Here is a 14,251-nt window from a genome sequence, read left to right on the forward strand (position 1 = left end):
AGACTGTACTACAGTCCTCTGTACTGATTGTACTACAGCCCTCTGTACAGACTGTACTACAGCCCTCTGTACAGACTGTACTACAGCCCTCTGTACTGATTGTACTACAGTCCTCTGTACAGACTGTACTACAGCCCTCTGTACTGCACTACAATACACTGTGCTGGACCACAGTTATTTTATTATTTCTACTGGTGTGTTTTTGTTTATTGTGGTCACGAGACAGTTAATTCCATCTGACGTACAGTGTATTATTTTGTTTGAGTAACAGTGTTACCATGGAAACTACAGCCCACAGATAACTGGGCTGATGTGAGTTCACCTGACAGCAAACAGCAGAGTCTCGAGCACTGGTCACACACACGCTGCATAACACTGTCCCAACAAACTGCACAACACGGATGTAACACAGCTCACTGTCCAGCTCTGACCAGCCACACAGTTCACTGTCCAGCCACACACCACTGTCCAGCTCTGTCCAGCCACACAGCTCACTGTCCAGCTCTGACCAGCCACAGAGCTCACTGTCCAGCCACACACCACTGTCCAGCTCTGTCCAGCCACACAGCTCACTGTCCAGCTCTGACCAGCCACAAAGCTCACTGTCCAGCTGTGTCACCCCTCCTGCTCTCTGGCCGCAGGTACCTGATGAACGTGACGTTTGAAGGCCGGAACCTGTCGTTCAGTGAGGATGGCTACCAGATGCACCCCAAGCTGGTCATCATCCTGCTGGACAAGGAGAGGCAGTGGGACAGGGTGAGTGCTCGGCCACTCAGAGTACAGCACCTGAGCAAGCACGCTTCCCTCTCAGGGCTGCGCAGTGAAGAAACCGTGCTGGCGCGCCGTCTGCAGGCTGAGGGTTCAGGGCAGCAGGCTGAGGGTTCAGGACAGTAGCGTTGTGTTCAGGGCAGCAGGGTGAGTGTTCAGGCCTGCAGGATGTGTGATCAGGGCAGTTGTGTTGTGTCCAGGGCAGCAGGGTGAGTGTTCATCCCTGCAGGATGTGTGATCAGGACAGTAGCGTTGTGTCCAGGGCAGAGGTGAGTGTCCAGGGCAGCAGGGTGAGTGTTCAGGCCTGCAGGATGTGTGATCAGGGCAGCACGGTGAGTGTCCAGGGCAGCAGGGTGAGTGTTCAGGCCTGCAGGATGTGTGATCAGAGCAGCACGGTGAGTGTCCAGGGCAGCCGCTCCTCTTCCCCTGAAGTAATTAAACTCATCAGCTAATTGCCTGGGAGCTGCCCTGAGAGCCCAGGCTGGGGCAGCAGCAGAGCTGTGAGTGTGAGGCCCGGCCTGGGCCGTCAGCACCCCCCGCAGGGCTGGAGCTGCACCGGAGCGGCCCGCCAGGCCCGTCTGCTGAACGATCCCCCCGCCTCTCCGAATGCACAGAACCCGCCCAGACCCCCGGGCCCCCGCGGGCTCTGCCTGTGCACATCCGGAGCCCAAACTGAGTTCAACAGGGCTGTGAGCTTCCGCCTGGGACAGCGGGGCGTCACGGTACTACACAGGATGCACAGAGGGGACACTAGCATGGCAGCCCTGTGCTGTGTGCAGTCCGGACCTCGAGTCAACCCAGCAGGGCCTGACACAGACGATCAGTAGTAGATTTATGCTGCAGAGTGCAGAAGGTGTTCTCTCTCTCTCTCTCTCTCTCTCTCTCTCTCTCTCAATCTGTATTCTGTTCTCTCCTTTCATTACAAAGTGCAAGGTGACTTTCTTTCTCTCTCATGTTTTATTCCTTCCCTAACATCTAGCTTGGACCACTGCTTGGGTTTTAATGAGAACCTCTCTTTCCTTCTATCACATTGCAGTGTTCTGGAGTGTCCAGTCAGTGTGTGTATTAACCCCTCTCTCTCTCAGTGCAGTGTTAATGTACTGGAGTGTCCAGTCAGTGTGTCTGTATTAACCCCTCTCTCTCTCAGTGCAGTGTTAATGTACTGGAGTGTACAGTCAGTGTGTCTGTATTAACCCCTCTCTCTCTCAGTGCAGTGTTAATGTACTGGAGTGTCCAGTCAGTGTGTCTGTATGAACCCCTCTCTCTCTCAGTGCAGTGTTAATGTACTGGAGTGTCCAGTCAGTGTGTGTATTAACCCCTCTCTCTCTCAGTGCAGTGTTCATGTACTGGAGTGTCCAGTCAGTGTGTGTGTATTAACCCCTCTCTCTCTCTCAGTGCAGTGTTCATGTACTGGAGTGTCCAGTCAGTGTCTGTATTAACCCCTCTCTCTCTCAGTGCAGTGTTAATGTACCGGAGTGTCCAGTCAGTGTGTCTGTATGAACCCCTCTCTCTCAGTGCAGTGTTCATGTACTGGAGTGTCCAGTCAGTGTGTCTGTATTAACTCCTCTCTCTCTCTCAGTGCAGTGTTCATGTACTGGAGTGTCCAGTCAGTGTCTGTATTAACCCCTCTCTCTCTCTCTCAGGTGGGGAAGTGGGAGAACGGTACGCTCTCGATGAAGTATCACGTGTGGCCGCGGTTCGAGCTGTACTCCGACGCGGAGGAGCGAGAGGATGACCACCTGTCCATCGTCACTCTGGAGGAGGCGCCCTTCGTCATCGTGGAGGACGTGGACCCCCTGAGTGGCACCTGCATGAGGAACACAGTGCCCTGCCGAAAGCAGCTCAAGCACATGTGAGCAACACCTCTGCTGCCTCACAGCTAGAGACCTTCTTATACTCCTATCCTCTCCCTGCTCCCGTCTCCTGCCCTGACCTCCTCTCCTCTCTCCCTCCTCCCGCCTCCTGCCCTGACCTCCTCTCCTCTCTCCCTCCTCCCGTCTCCTGCCCTGACCTCCTCCCGCCTGCCCTGACCTCCTCTCCTCTCTCCCTCCTCCCGTCTCCTGCCCTGACCTCCTCTCCTCTCCCTCTCCTACTGTCTCCTACCCTGACCTCCTCCCGCCTCCTGCCTCCTGCCCTGACCTCCTCTCCCCCTCCTCTCCTCTGTGTGTCTGTTTCTCCTCCAGCCCCTCTGCTTTGTCTCTCTCCTGCCCTGACCTCCTGTCTCCTCCTCTCCTCTCCCTCAGTAACCAGACGGGAGAGAGTGGCATCTACATCAAGCGCTGCTGTAAGGGCTTCTGCATCGACATCCTCAAGAAGATCGCCAAGTCCGTCAAGTTCACCTACGACCTCTACCTGGTGACCAATGGCAAGCATGGCAAGAAGATCAACGGCACCTGGAACGGCATGGTGGGAGAGGTGAGTCTCCAGGGCGACGCCCGCCGGGGCCGAGGGCTGGCGAGAGAGCCGGGCCAGTCCCACTCACATCCAGCCTGCTGTGCGTTCGGCTGGGGGCCTACTGGCTCGCGGGCTGGCCTGGCCAGCCTGGCCGCTCCACGGCAGAGCGCCCAGGGGCACCGGTCAGCGGCCGGCGGTGCACTGGGCCCTGGGTCAGGGTCCTGGGACAGCCTGGCCTCCCCGCGACGGCACGGAGTCCTGCAGGGCGCCCCCGTTTCTCCCCACCTCTCACGGACAGGCCTGAAGGCACGAGGAAAACTTCCGCTGAGAGGAGACACGAGTCCTGGAGCTGGAGAGGGAGAGGAGACACGAGTCCTGGAGCTGGAAAGGAAGAGGAGTCACGAGTCCTGGAGCTGGAGAGGAAGAGGAGTCACGAGTCCTGGAGCTGGAGAGGGAGAGGAGACACGAGTCCTGGAGCTGGAGAGGAAGAGGAGACACGAGTCCTGGAGCTGGAGAGGAAGAGGAGACACGAGTCCTGGCACTGGAGAGGAAGAGGAGACAGGAGTCCTGGAGCTGGAGAGGGAGAGGAGACACGAGTCCTGGAGCTGGAGAGGAAGAGGAGACACGAGTCCTGGAGCTGGAGAGGAAGAGGAGACACGAGTCCTGGAGCTGGAGAGGGAGAGGAGACACGAGTCCTGGAGCTGGAGAGGAAGAGGAGACACGAGTCCTGGAGCTGGAGAGGAAGAGGAGACACGAGTCCTGGCACTGGAGAGGAAGAGGAGACACGAGTCCTGGAGCTGGAGAGGAAGAGGAGTCACGAGTCCTGGAGCTGGAGAGGGAGAGGAGACACGAGTCCTGGAGCTGGAGAGGGAGAGGAGACACGAGTCCTGGAGCTGGAGAGGGAGAGGAGACAGGAGTCCTGGAGCTGGAGAGGAAGAGGAGACACGAGTCCTGGCACTGGAGAGGAAGAGGAGACAGGAGTCCTGGAGCTGGAGAGGGAGAGGAGACACGAGTCCTGGAGCTGGAGAGGAAGAGGAGACACGAGTCCTGGAGCTGGAGAGGAAGAGGAGACACGAGTCCTGGAGCTGGAGAGGAAGAGGAGACACGAGTCCTGGCACTGGAGAGGAAGAGGAGACAGGAGTCCTGGAGCTGGAGAGGGAGAGGAGACACGAGTCCTGGAGCTGGAGAGGAAGAGGAGACACGAGTCCTGGAGCTGGAGAGGAAGAGGAGACACGAGTCCTGGAGCTGGAGAGGAAGAGGAGACACGAGTCCTGGCACTGGAGAGGAAGAGGAGACACGAGTCCTGGAGCTGGAGAGGAAGAGGAGTCACGAGTCCTGGAGCTGGAGAGGAAGAGGAGACACGAGTCCTGGAGCTGGAGAGGAAGAGGAGACACGAGTCCTGGAGCTGGAGAGGAAGAGGAGACACGAGTCCTGGCACTGGAGAGGAAGAGGAGACACGAGTCCTGGCGCTGGAGAGGGAGAGGAGACAGGAGTCCTGGAGCTGGAGAGGGAGAGGAGACACGAGTCCTGGAGCTGGAGAGGAAGAGGAGACACGAGCCCAGTCCCGCTGGAGAGAGAGAGGAGACATGAGCCCCGTCCCACTGAAGAGGGAGAGGAGACACGAGTCCTGGAGCTGGAGAGGGAGAGGAGACAGGAGTCCTGGAGCTTGAGAGGGAGAGGAGACAGGAGTCCTGGAGCTGGAGAGGAAGAGGAGACACGAGTCCTGGAGCTGGAGAGGAAGAGGAGACACGAGTCCTGGAGCTGGAGAGGGAGAGGAGACACGAGTCCTGGAGCTGGAGAGGTAGAGGAGACACGAGTCCTGGAGCTGGAGAGGAAGAGGAGACACGAGTCCTGGCACTGGAGAGGAAGAGGAGACACGAGTCCTGGAGCTGGAGAGGAAGAGGAGACACGAGCCCCGTCCCGCTGGAGAGGAAGAGGAGACACGAGCCCCGTCCCGCTGGAGAGGAAGAGGAGACACGAGTCCTGTCCCGCTGGAGAGGAAGAGGAGACACAAGTCCTGGAGCTGGTGAGGGAGAGGAGACACGAGCCCCGTCCCGCTGGAGAGAGAGAGGAGACATGAGCCCCGTCCCACAGAAGAGGGAGAGGAGACACAAGTCCTGGAGCTGGAGGAGGAAGAGGAGACACGAGCCCCGTCCAGCTGGAGAGGGAGAGGAGACACTAGCCCCGTCCCGCTGGAGAGGGAGAGGAGACACAAGTCCTGGAGCTGGTGAGGGAGAGGAGACACGAGTCCTGGAGCTGGAGAGGAAGAGGAGACACGAGTCCTGGCACTGGAGAGGAAGAGGAGACACGAGTCCTGGAGCTGGAGAGGAAGAGGAGACACGAGTCCTGTCCCGCTGGAGAGGAAGAGGAGACACAAGTCCTGGAGCTGGTGAGGGAGAGGAGACACGAGCCCCGTCCCGCTGGAGAGAGAGAGGAGACACGAGCCCCGTCCCGCTGGAGAGGGAGAGGAGACACGAGCCCCGTCCCACTGAAGAGGGAGAGGAGACACGAGTCCTGGAGCTGGAGGAGGAAGAGGAGACACGAGCCCCGTCCCGCTGGAGAGGGAGAGGAGACACGAGCCGCTGCCAGACAGGTGCTCCAGTTTCGTGCTGCTGCAGGGCTCAGGTATAAATATTCCTGTTCTGCGCCTCTGCTCCCCAGAGCACCTGACAGACAGAGACGCACAGAGAGCAGGAGACACATCCTTCTCTCTCTCACAGAGCGGGGGGACAAGCTATTTCAATCCTGACCCCCTCTGCGCCCCACTTTTCTCCACAGCTGGACCTCAGATCCCTCTCTGCCAGTGCCGCCCCGCCCTGCACACGCCAAGCACAGCCACAGGGGGCGCCGCGCTGCCTGTCCTCCCCTGACAGCCCTGATCTCTGACCACGGTGTCTGTGAGCCGAATCACGACAAACGCATGTCTCTCTCTCTGCCTCTCTAGGTGGTGCTGAAAAATGCACACATGGCGGTGGGCTCCCTGACCATCAATGAGGAGAGGTCAGAGGTCATCGACTTCTCCGTGCCATTCATTGAGACGGGCATCAGTGTCATGGTCTCCCGTAGCAACGGCACCGTCTCACCCTCTGCCTTCCTGGGTGAGGGATCTGTCTCTCTTCCTCTGTCCTGCCCTTCATCTCTCTCTCTCCCACTAAACTCCCAGGTCACCCTTGGTCTGTGTTTCCTGTCTTCCTCCTCATGTACTGGAGTGTCCAGTCAGTGTGTCTGTATGAACCCCTCTCTCTCTCTCTCAGTGCAGTGTTCATGTACTGGAGTGTCCAGTCAGTGTCTGTATGAACCCCTCTCTCTCTCAGTGCAGTGTTAATGTCCTGGAGTGTCCAGTCAGTGTGTCTGTATGAACCCCTCTCTCTCTCAGTGCAGTGTTAATGTACTGGAGTGTCCAGTCAGTGTGTCTGTATTAACCCCTCTCTCTCTCAGTGCAGTGTTCATGTACTGGAGTGTCCAGTCAGTGTGTCTGTATTAACCCCTCTCTCTCTCTCTTAGAGCCCTTCAGTGCGGATGTCTGGGTGATGATGTTTGTGATGTTGCTGATAGTGTCTGCGGTGGCTGTCTTCGTCTTTGAGTATTTCAGCCCTGTAGGCTACAACCGCTGCCTGGCAGACGGAAGAGGTGAGTGTCCTGATATACACTACTGCACACTGATGAGCACTGTGATTCACACACTGATGACACACTGTAATACACACACTCGTTTGCACTCTGATACACACTGATGATGTGTGCACACTGATACACACTGAGGTGTGCATACTGATACACACTGTTGTGTGCACTATAATACACACTGATGTGTGCACACTGATACGCACTGAGGTGTGCACACTGATACACACTGTTGTGTGCACTATAATACACACTGATGTGTGCACACTGATACACACTGTTGTGTGCACTATAATACACACTGATGTGTGCACACTGATACACACTGTTGTGTGCACTATAATACACACTGAGGTGTGCACACTGATACGCACTGATGTGTGCACACTGATACACACTGATGTGTGCACTATAATACACACTGATGTGTGCACACTGATACACACTGTTGTGTGCACTATAATACACACTGATGTGTGCACACTGATACACACTGTTGTGTGCACTATAATACACACTGAGGTGTGCACACTGATACGCACTGATGTGTGCACACTGATACACACTGTTGTGTGCACTATAATACACACTGAGGTGTGCACACTGATACGCACTGATGTGTGCACACTGATACACACTGTTGTGTGCACTATAATACACACTGAGGTGTGCACACTGATACACACTGATAGAGTCTGCTGAAACTCTCCTTCTCTCCCCTCAGAGCCCGGTGGGCCCTCGTTCACCATTGGGAAGGCCATCTGGCTGCTGTGGGGCCTGGTCTTCAATAACTCTGTGCCGGTGCAGAACCCCAAGGGCACCACCAGCAAGATCATGGTGTCGGTCTGGGCCTTCTTCGCTGTCATCTTCCTGGCCAGCTACACGGCCAACCTGGCCGCCTTCATGATCCAGGAGGAGTATGTGGACCAGGTGTCCGGGCTTAGCGACAAGAAGGTACCTGTCTGCCTGTCTGTCCTCACTCCTGTGTCTGTCTCAGTGTCTGCCTGTCTGTCCTCACTCCTGTGTCTGTCTGTCCTCACTCCTGTGTCTGTCCTCACTCCTGTGTCTGTCTCAGTGTCTGCCTGTCTGTCCTCACTCCTGTGTCTGTCTGTCCTCACTCCTGTGTCTGTATCAGTGCCTGTCTGTATCTCTGCCTGTCTTTCTTTGTCTGTCATCTTGTTGTCTCCCTCTAATCCTCTCTCTCACCCCCCTCTTATTCCAGTTCCAGAGACCCAATGACTTCTCCCCCCCGTTCCGGTTCGGGACAGTTCCCAACGGCAGCACAGAGAGGAACATTCGCAACAACTACCTGGAGATGCACACCTACATGGTGAAATACAACCAGAAGAACGTGGACGAGGCCCTGCACAGCCTCAAGACTGGGTCTGTACTCCTGCCCAGTCCTGTCCTATATACACACACACACACTGCCCAGTCCTGTCCTATATACACACACACTGCCCAGTCCTGTCCTATATACACACACACTGCCCAGTCCTGTCCTACACACACACTGCCCAGTCCTGTCCCACACACACTGCCCAGTCCTGTCCTATATACACACACACTGCCCAGTCCTGTCCTATATACACACACACTGCCCAGTCCTGTCCCACACACACTGCCCAGTCCTGTCCTATATACACACACACTGCCCAGTCCTGTCCCACACACACTGCCCAGTCCTGTCCCACACACACTGCCCAGTCCTGTCTGACACACACTGCCCAGCTCTGTCCCACACACACACACTGCTCAGTCCTGTCCTACACACACTGCTCAGTCCTGTCCTATATACACACACACTGCCCAGTCCTGTCCCACACACACTGCCCAGTCCTGTCCTACACACACACTGCCCATTCCTGTCTGACACACACACTGCCCAGTCCTGTCCCACACACACTGCCCAGTCCTGTCCTATATACACACACACTGCCCAGCTCTGTCTGACACACACACTGCCCAGCTCTGTCTGACACACACTGCCCAGTCCTGTCCTACACACACTGCCCAGTCCTGTCCTATATACACACACACTGCCCAGTCCTGTCCTATATACACACACACTGCCCAGTCCTGTCCTATATACACACACACTGCCCAGTCCTGTCCTACACACACTGCCCAGTCCTGTCCTATATACACACACACTGCCCAGTCCTGTCCTATATACACACACACTGCCCAGTCCTGTCCTATATACACACACACTGCCCAGTCCTGTCCTATATACACACACACTGCCCAGTCCTGTCCTATATACACACACACTGCCCAGTCCTGTCCTATATACACACACACTGCCCAGTCCTGTCCCACACACACTGCCCAGTCCTGTCCTATATACACACACACTGCCCAGTCCTGTCCCACACACACTGCCCAGTCCTGTCCCACACACACTGCCCAGTCCTGTCTGACACACACTGCCCAGCTCTGTCCCACACACACACACTGCTCAGTCCTGTCCTACACACACTGCTCAGTCCTGTCCTATATACACACACACTGCCCAGTCCTGTCCCACACACACTGCCCAGTCCTGTCCTACACACACACTGCCCATTCCTGTCTGACACACACACTGCCCAGTCCTGTCCCACACACACTGCCCAGTCCTGTCCTATATACACACACACTGCCCAGCTCTGTCTGACACACACACTGCCCAGCTCTGTCTGACACACACTGCCCAGTCCTGTCCTACACACACTGCCCAGTCCTGTCCTATATACACACACACTGCCCAGTCCTGTCCTATATACACACACACTGCCCAGTCCTGTCCTATATACACACACACTGCCCAGTCCTGTCCTACACACACTGCCCAGTCCTGTCCTATATACACACACACTGCCCAGTCCTGTCCTATATACACACACACTGCCCAGTCCTGTCCTATATACACACACACTGCCCAGTCCTGTCCCACACACACTGCTCAGTCCTGTCCTATATACACACACACTGCCCAGTCCTGTCCTATATACACACACACTGCCCAGTCCTGTCCTATATACACACACACTGCCCAGTCCTGTCCTATATACACACACACTGCCCAGTCCTGTCCCACACACACTGCTCAGTCCTGTCCTATATACACACACACTGCCCAGTCCTGTCCTACACACACTGCCCAGTCCTGTCCCACACACACACACTGCCCAGTCCTGTCTGACACAGGCAGAGCTCCGGAGCTCAGGAGCTCAGAACTGGAGCTGGTGGCCGTTGTCGCGGTCAGTATGGCAGTGTGAGGGCTGCGGCCGTTGGCGGGGGCACTAACCACGCCGCGTGTCTGCGCTGCCCCCTGCAGGAAGCTGGACGCCTTCATCTACGACGCGGCGGTGCTGAACTACATGGCCGGCCGGGACGAGGGCTGCAAGCTGGTGACCATCGGCAGCGGGAAGGTCTTCGCCTCCACCGGCTACGGCATCGCCATCCAGAAGGACTCGGGCTGGAAGAGGCAGGTGGACCTGGCCATCCTGCAGCTCTTCGGAGACGGTGAGGCCGGGGGCGGCTGCCACTCGCAGCTCTATATAGGTTAACGCTGCCAGACCTGTATGTAGGTTAGCACTCGTCCCAGGTATGTAGGCTAGGGCTGACATTCCCTCCTCTCAACCAGCTTGTCCTCTCTCTCTCCTCTCTTCCCTTCCCCTGTCTCCTCTCTCTCCTCTCTCCTCTCCTTTCCCCTCTCTTCTCTCTCCTCTCTCCCTCTCCCTCCTCTCTCTCTCCTCTCTTTCCTTCCCCTGTCTCCTCTCTCTCCTCTCCCATCTCCTCTCCTTTCCCCTCTCTTCTCTCTCCTCTCTCCCCTCTCCCTCTCTCTCTTTCTCCTCTCCTCTCTCCCCTCTCCCCTCTCTCTCTTTCTCCTCTCCTCTCTCCCCTCTCTCCTCTCTCCTCTCTCTTCTCCTCTCCCCTCTCCCCTCTCTCCCCCCTCCCTCTCTCCCTCTCTCTCTCCCCTCTCTCTCTCTCCCCTCTCCTCTCTCCCCTCTCCCCTCTCCCCTCTCTCCCCCTCCCTCTCTCCCCTCTCTCTCTCTCCCCTCTCTCTCTCTCCCCTCTCTCTCTCTCCCCTCTCCTCTCTCCCCTCTCCCCTCTCTCCCCTCTCCCCTCTCTCTCTTTCTCCTCTCTCCCCTCTCTCTCTCCCCTCTCCTCTCTCTCTCCTCTCTCCCCACTCTGTGCCCCTGTCTCTCTCCTCCCTGCCCTCAGGGGAGATGGAGGAGCTGGAGGCTCTGTGGCTGACAGGGATCTGTCACAATGAGAAGAACGAGGTGATGAGCAGCCAGCTGGACATTGACAACATGGCGGGAGTCTTCTACATGCTGGGCGCGGCCATGGCTCTGAGCCTCATCACCTTCATCTGCGAGCACCTCTTCTACTGGCAGCTGCGCCACTGCTTCATCGGCGTGTGCTCGGGCAAGCCAGGCATGGTGTTCTCCATCAGCAGGGTGAGCGGCGCCAATTACTGCACAATTACTGCACTCTTACTGCACTCTTACTGCGCTCTTACTGCACAATTACTGCGCTCTTACTACTCTCTCTCTCTCAGTGCAGTGTCAGTGTACAGTAGTGTGCAGGAGGAGTGTGTGTATTAACCCCTCTCTCTCTCAGTGCAGTGTCAGTGTACAGTAGTGTACAGGAGGAGTGTGTGTATTAACCCCTCTCTCTCTCAGTGCAGTGTCAGTGTACAGTAGTGTGCAGGAGGAGTGTGTGTATTAACCCCTCTCTCTCTCAGTGCAGTGTCAGTGTACAGTAGTGTGCAGGAGGAGTGTGTGTATTAACCCCTCTCTCTCTCTCAGTGCAGTGTCAGTGTACAGTAGTGTGCAGGAGGAGTGTGTGTATTAACCCCTCTCTCTCTCAGTGCAGTGTCAGTGTACAGTAGTGTGCAGGAGGAGTGTGTGTATTAACCCCTCTCTCTCAGTGCAGTGTCAGTGTACAGTAGTCTGCAGGAGGAGTGTGTGTATTAACCCCTCTCTCTCTCGGTGCAGTGTCAGTGTACAGTAGTGTGCAGGAGGAGTGTGTGTATTAACCCCTCTCTCTCTCTCAGTGCAGTGTCAGTGTACAGTAGTGTGCAGGAGGAGTGTGTGTATTAACCCCTCTCTCTCTCAGTGCAGTGTCAGTGTACAGTAGTGTGCAGGAGGAGTGTGTGTATTAACCCCTCTCTCTCAGTGCAGTGTCAGTGTGCAGGAGGAGTGTGTGTATTAACCCCCTCTCTCTCTCAGTGCAGTGTCAGTGTACAGTAGTGTGCAGGAGGAGTGTGTGTATTAACCCCTCCCTCTCTCTCAGTGCAGTGTCAGTGTACAGTAGTGTGCAGGAGGAATGTGTGTATTAACCCCTCTCTCTCAGTGCAGTGTCAGTGTACAGTAGTGTGCAGGAGGAGTTTGTGTATTAACCCCTCTCTCTCAGTGCAGTGTCAGTGTACAGTAGTGTGCAGGAGGAGTGTGTGTATTAACCCCTCTCTCTCTCAGTGCAGTGTCAGTGTACAGTAGTGTGCAGGAGGAGTGTGTGTATTAACCCCTCTCTCTCTCAGTGCAGTGTCAGTGTACAGTAGTGTGCAGGAGGAGTGTGTGTATTAACCCCTCTCTCTCTCTCAGTGCAGTGTCAGTGTACAGTAGTGTGCAGGAGGAGTGTGTGTATTAACCCCTCTCTCTCTCAGTGCAGTGTCAGTGTACAGTAGTGTGCAGGAGGAGTGTGTGTATTAACCCCTCTCTCTCTCTCAGTGCAGTGTCAGTGCACAGTAGTGTGCAGGAGGAGTGTGTGTATTAACCCCTCTCTCTCTCGGTGTTCAGGGTATCTACAGCTGTATCCACGGTGTGCAGATTGAGGACAGCAAGTCGGCCCTGAACTCCCCCTCGGCCACCATGAACAACACGCACTCCAACATCCTGCGGCTGCTGCGCACGGCCAAGAACATGGCCAGCCTGTCGGGCGTGAACGGCTCCCCGCACAGCGCGCTGGACTTCATCCGCCGGGAGTCCTCCGTCTACGACATCTCGGAGCACCGGCGCAGCTTCGCCGGCCACTCGGACTGCAAGCCGCCCTACCTGCCCGAGGACAACATGTTCAGCGACTACATCAGCGAGGTGGAGCGGACGTTCGGCAACCTGCACCTGAAGGACAGCAACCTGTACCAGGACCAGTACCTGCACCACCACGGCCTGCCCACCCGCCCGCACAGCCTGGGCAGCGCCAGCTCGCTGGACGGGCCGCTGTACGACTGCGACAGCCTGGGCGGCGGCGTGGCGCCCATCTTCACCACGCAGCCCCGCGCCCCCCTCGCGCACCGCGCCAGCAAGTTCGAGCTGGTGGGCGGCCAGCCGGCGCCGCCGGGCTTCCAGCCGGGCCTGGCCGAGCTCTACGGCAAGTTCTCCTTCAAGGGCGGCGCCTCGGCCAGCTCGGGCTTCATCGCCGGCGCCGGCTCGCCGCACGAGCGCTACTGCCCCGAGGACGGCAACATCCGCTCCGACGTGTCCGACATCTCCACGCACACCGTCACCTACGGCAACCTGGAGGGCAACGCCAAGCGGCGCAAGCAGTACCGCGACAGCCTGAAGAAGCGGCCGGCCTCGCCAAGTCGCGCCGCGAGCTGGACGAGATCGAGCTGGGCTTCCGGCGCCGGCCCCACCTGCACCAGCACCACCCGCGCCGCGCCGCCTCGCCGCCCGCCGACCGCAAGCGCGCCAACTGCTCCTCCTACTTCCTGCGGGACAAGGAGGGCCTGCGCGACTTCTACCTGGACCAGTTCCGGCCCAAGGAGGGCGTGCCGCAGTGGGAGCACGTGGACCTGACGGACGGGCCAGGGCCCGGCGGGGGCGGCGGCGCCAACTGCACCAGCCTGGTGCCGGTGGAGGACTTCCTCAAGGGCAAGAAGAAGGCGGACTGCAAGGCGGGGGGGGGCGGGCCGGGGGCCGGGGGGGGCGGGCCCGCCAGCGCTCAGGGCGCGGCGCCGCAGGCCTGCTGGGAGAAGAGTGGCGTGGGGCTGGCGGGGGGCGACTGGGAGTGTCGCAACTGCCCTGGCGGAGGAGGAGGGGGGGGGGGGCAAGCCGCTGGCGCTGCACGGCGGGGGCGGGGGCGGCTTCGCGGGGGGCGGCTGTGGGAATTCTGGGAGCGGCGGCGGGGGGGGCTCGGGGCGCCCCAGTTCGGCAGCCTGCATCCGCTGTGAGGCCTGCAAGAAGACGGGGAACCTGTACGACATCAGCGAGGACAACAGCTCCCTGCTGGAGCTGGCGGGGGGCCGCGGCGCGGGCGCGGGGCGCGGGCGGGGGGGCCGGGGGGGCGGCGCGCGGCCGCAAGCCGGGCGGCGGGAAGCAGCTGCGCCGCCAGCACTCCTACGACACCTTCGTGGAGCTGCAGAAGGAGGACCTGGCCGGGGGGCTGGGCCTGCTGCCCCCGCCGCGCAGCGTCAGCCTGAAGGACAAGGACCGCTTCCTGGAGGGCACCAGCCCCCTACGCCCACCTCTTC

At 58.1% G+C, this 14,251-nt stretch overlaps 1 protein-coding gene across 1 annotated transcript in view; it reads left to right on the forward strand.

Annotated features, from left to right (window-relative positions):
* Positions 1–14,041, forward strand: part of LOC102690491 (glutamate receptor ionotropic, NMDA 2B-like) — a 62,624-nt gene extending 48,583 nt beyond the window's left edge. The window contains 11 exon segments of the mRNA XM_069197095.1: positions 642–756; positions 2,412–2,620; positions 3,012–3,183; positions 6,107–6,260; positions 6,667–6,792; positions 7,511–7,740; positions 8,009–8,169; positions 10,109–10,296; positions 10,999–11,237; positions 12,579–13,353; positions 13,356–14,041. Of these exon segments, the coding sequence (XP_069053196.1) occupies positions 642–756; positions 2,412–2,620; positions 3,012–3,183; positions 6,107–6,260; positions 6,667–6,792; positions 7,511–7,740; positions 8,009–8,169; positions 10,109–10,296; positions 10,999–11,237; positions 12,579–13,353; positions 13,356–13,951 (2,965 nt within the window). The 3' untranslated portion in view covers positions 13,952–14,041.
* The last annotated feature ends 210 nt before the right edge of the window (positions 14,042–14,251 follow it).

Source organism: Lepisosteus oculatus, chromosome 12 (assembly GCF_040954835.1).
Source record: "Lepisosteus oculatus isolate fLepOcu1 chromosome 12, fLepOcu1.hap2, whole genome shotgun sequence".
In the NCBI taxonomy this organism is placed as follows: domain Eukaryota; kingdom Metazoa; phylum Chordata; class Actinopteri; order Semionotiformes; family Lepisosteidae; genus Lepisosteus; species Lepisosteus oculatus.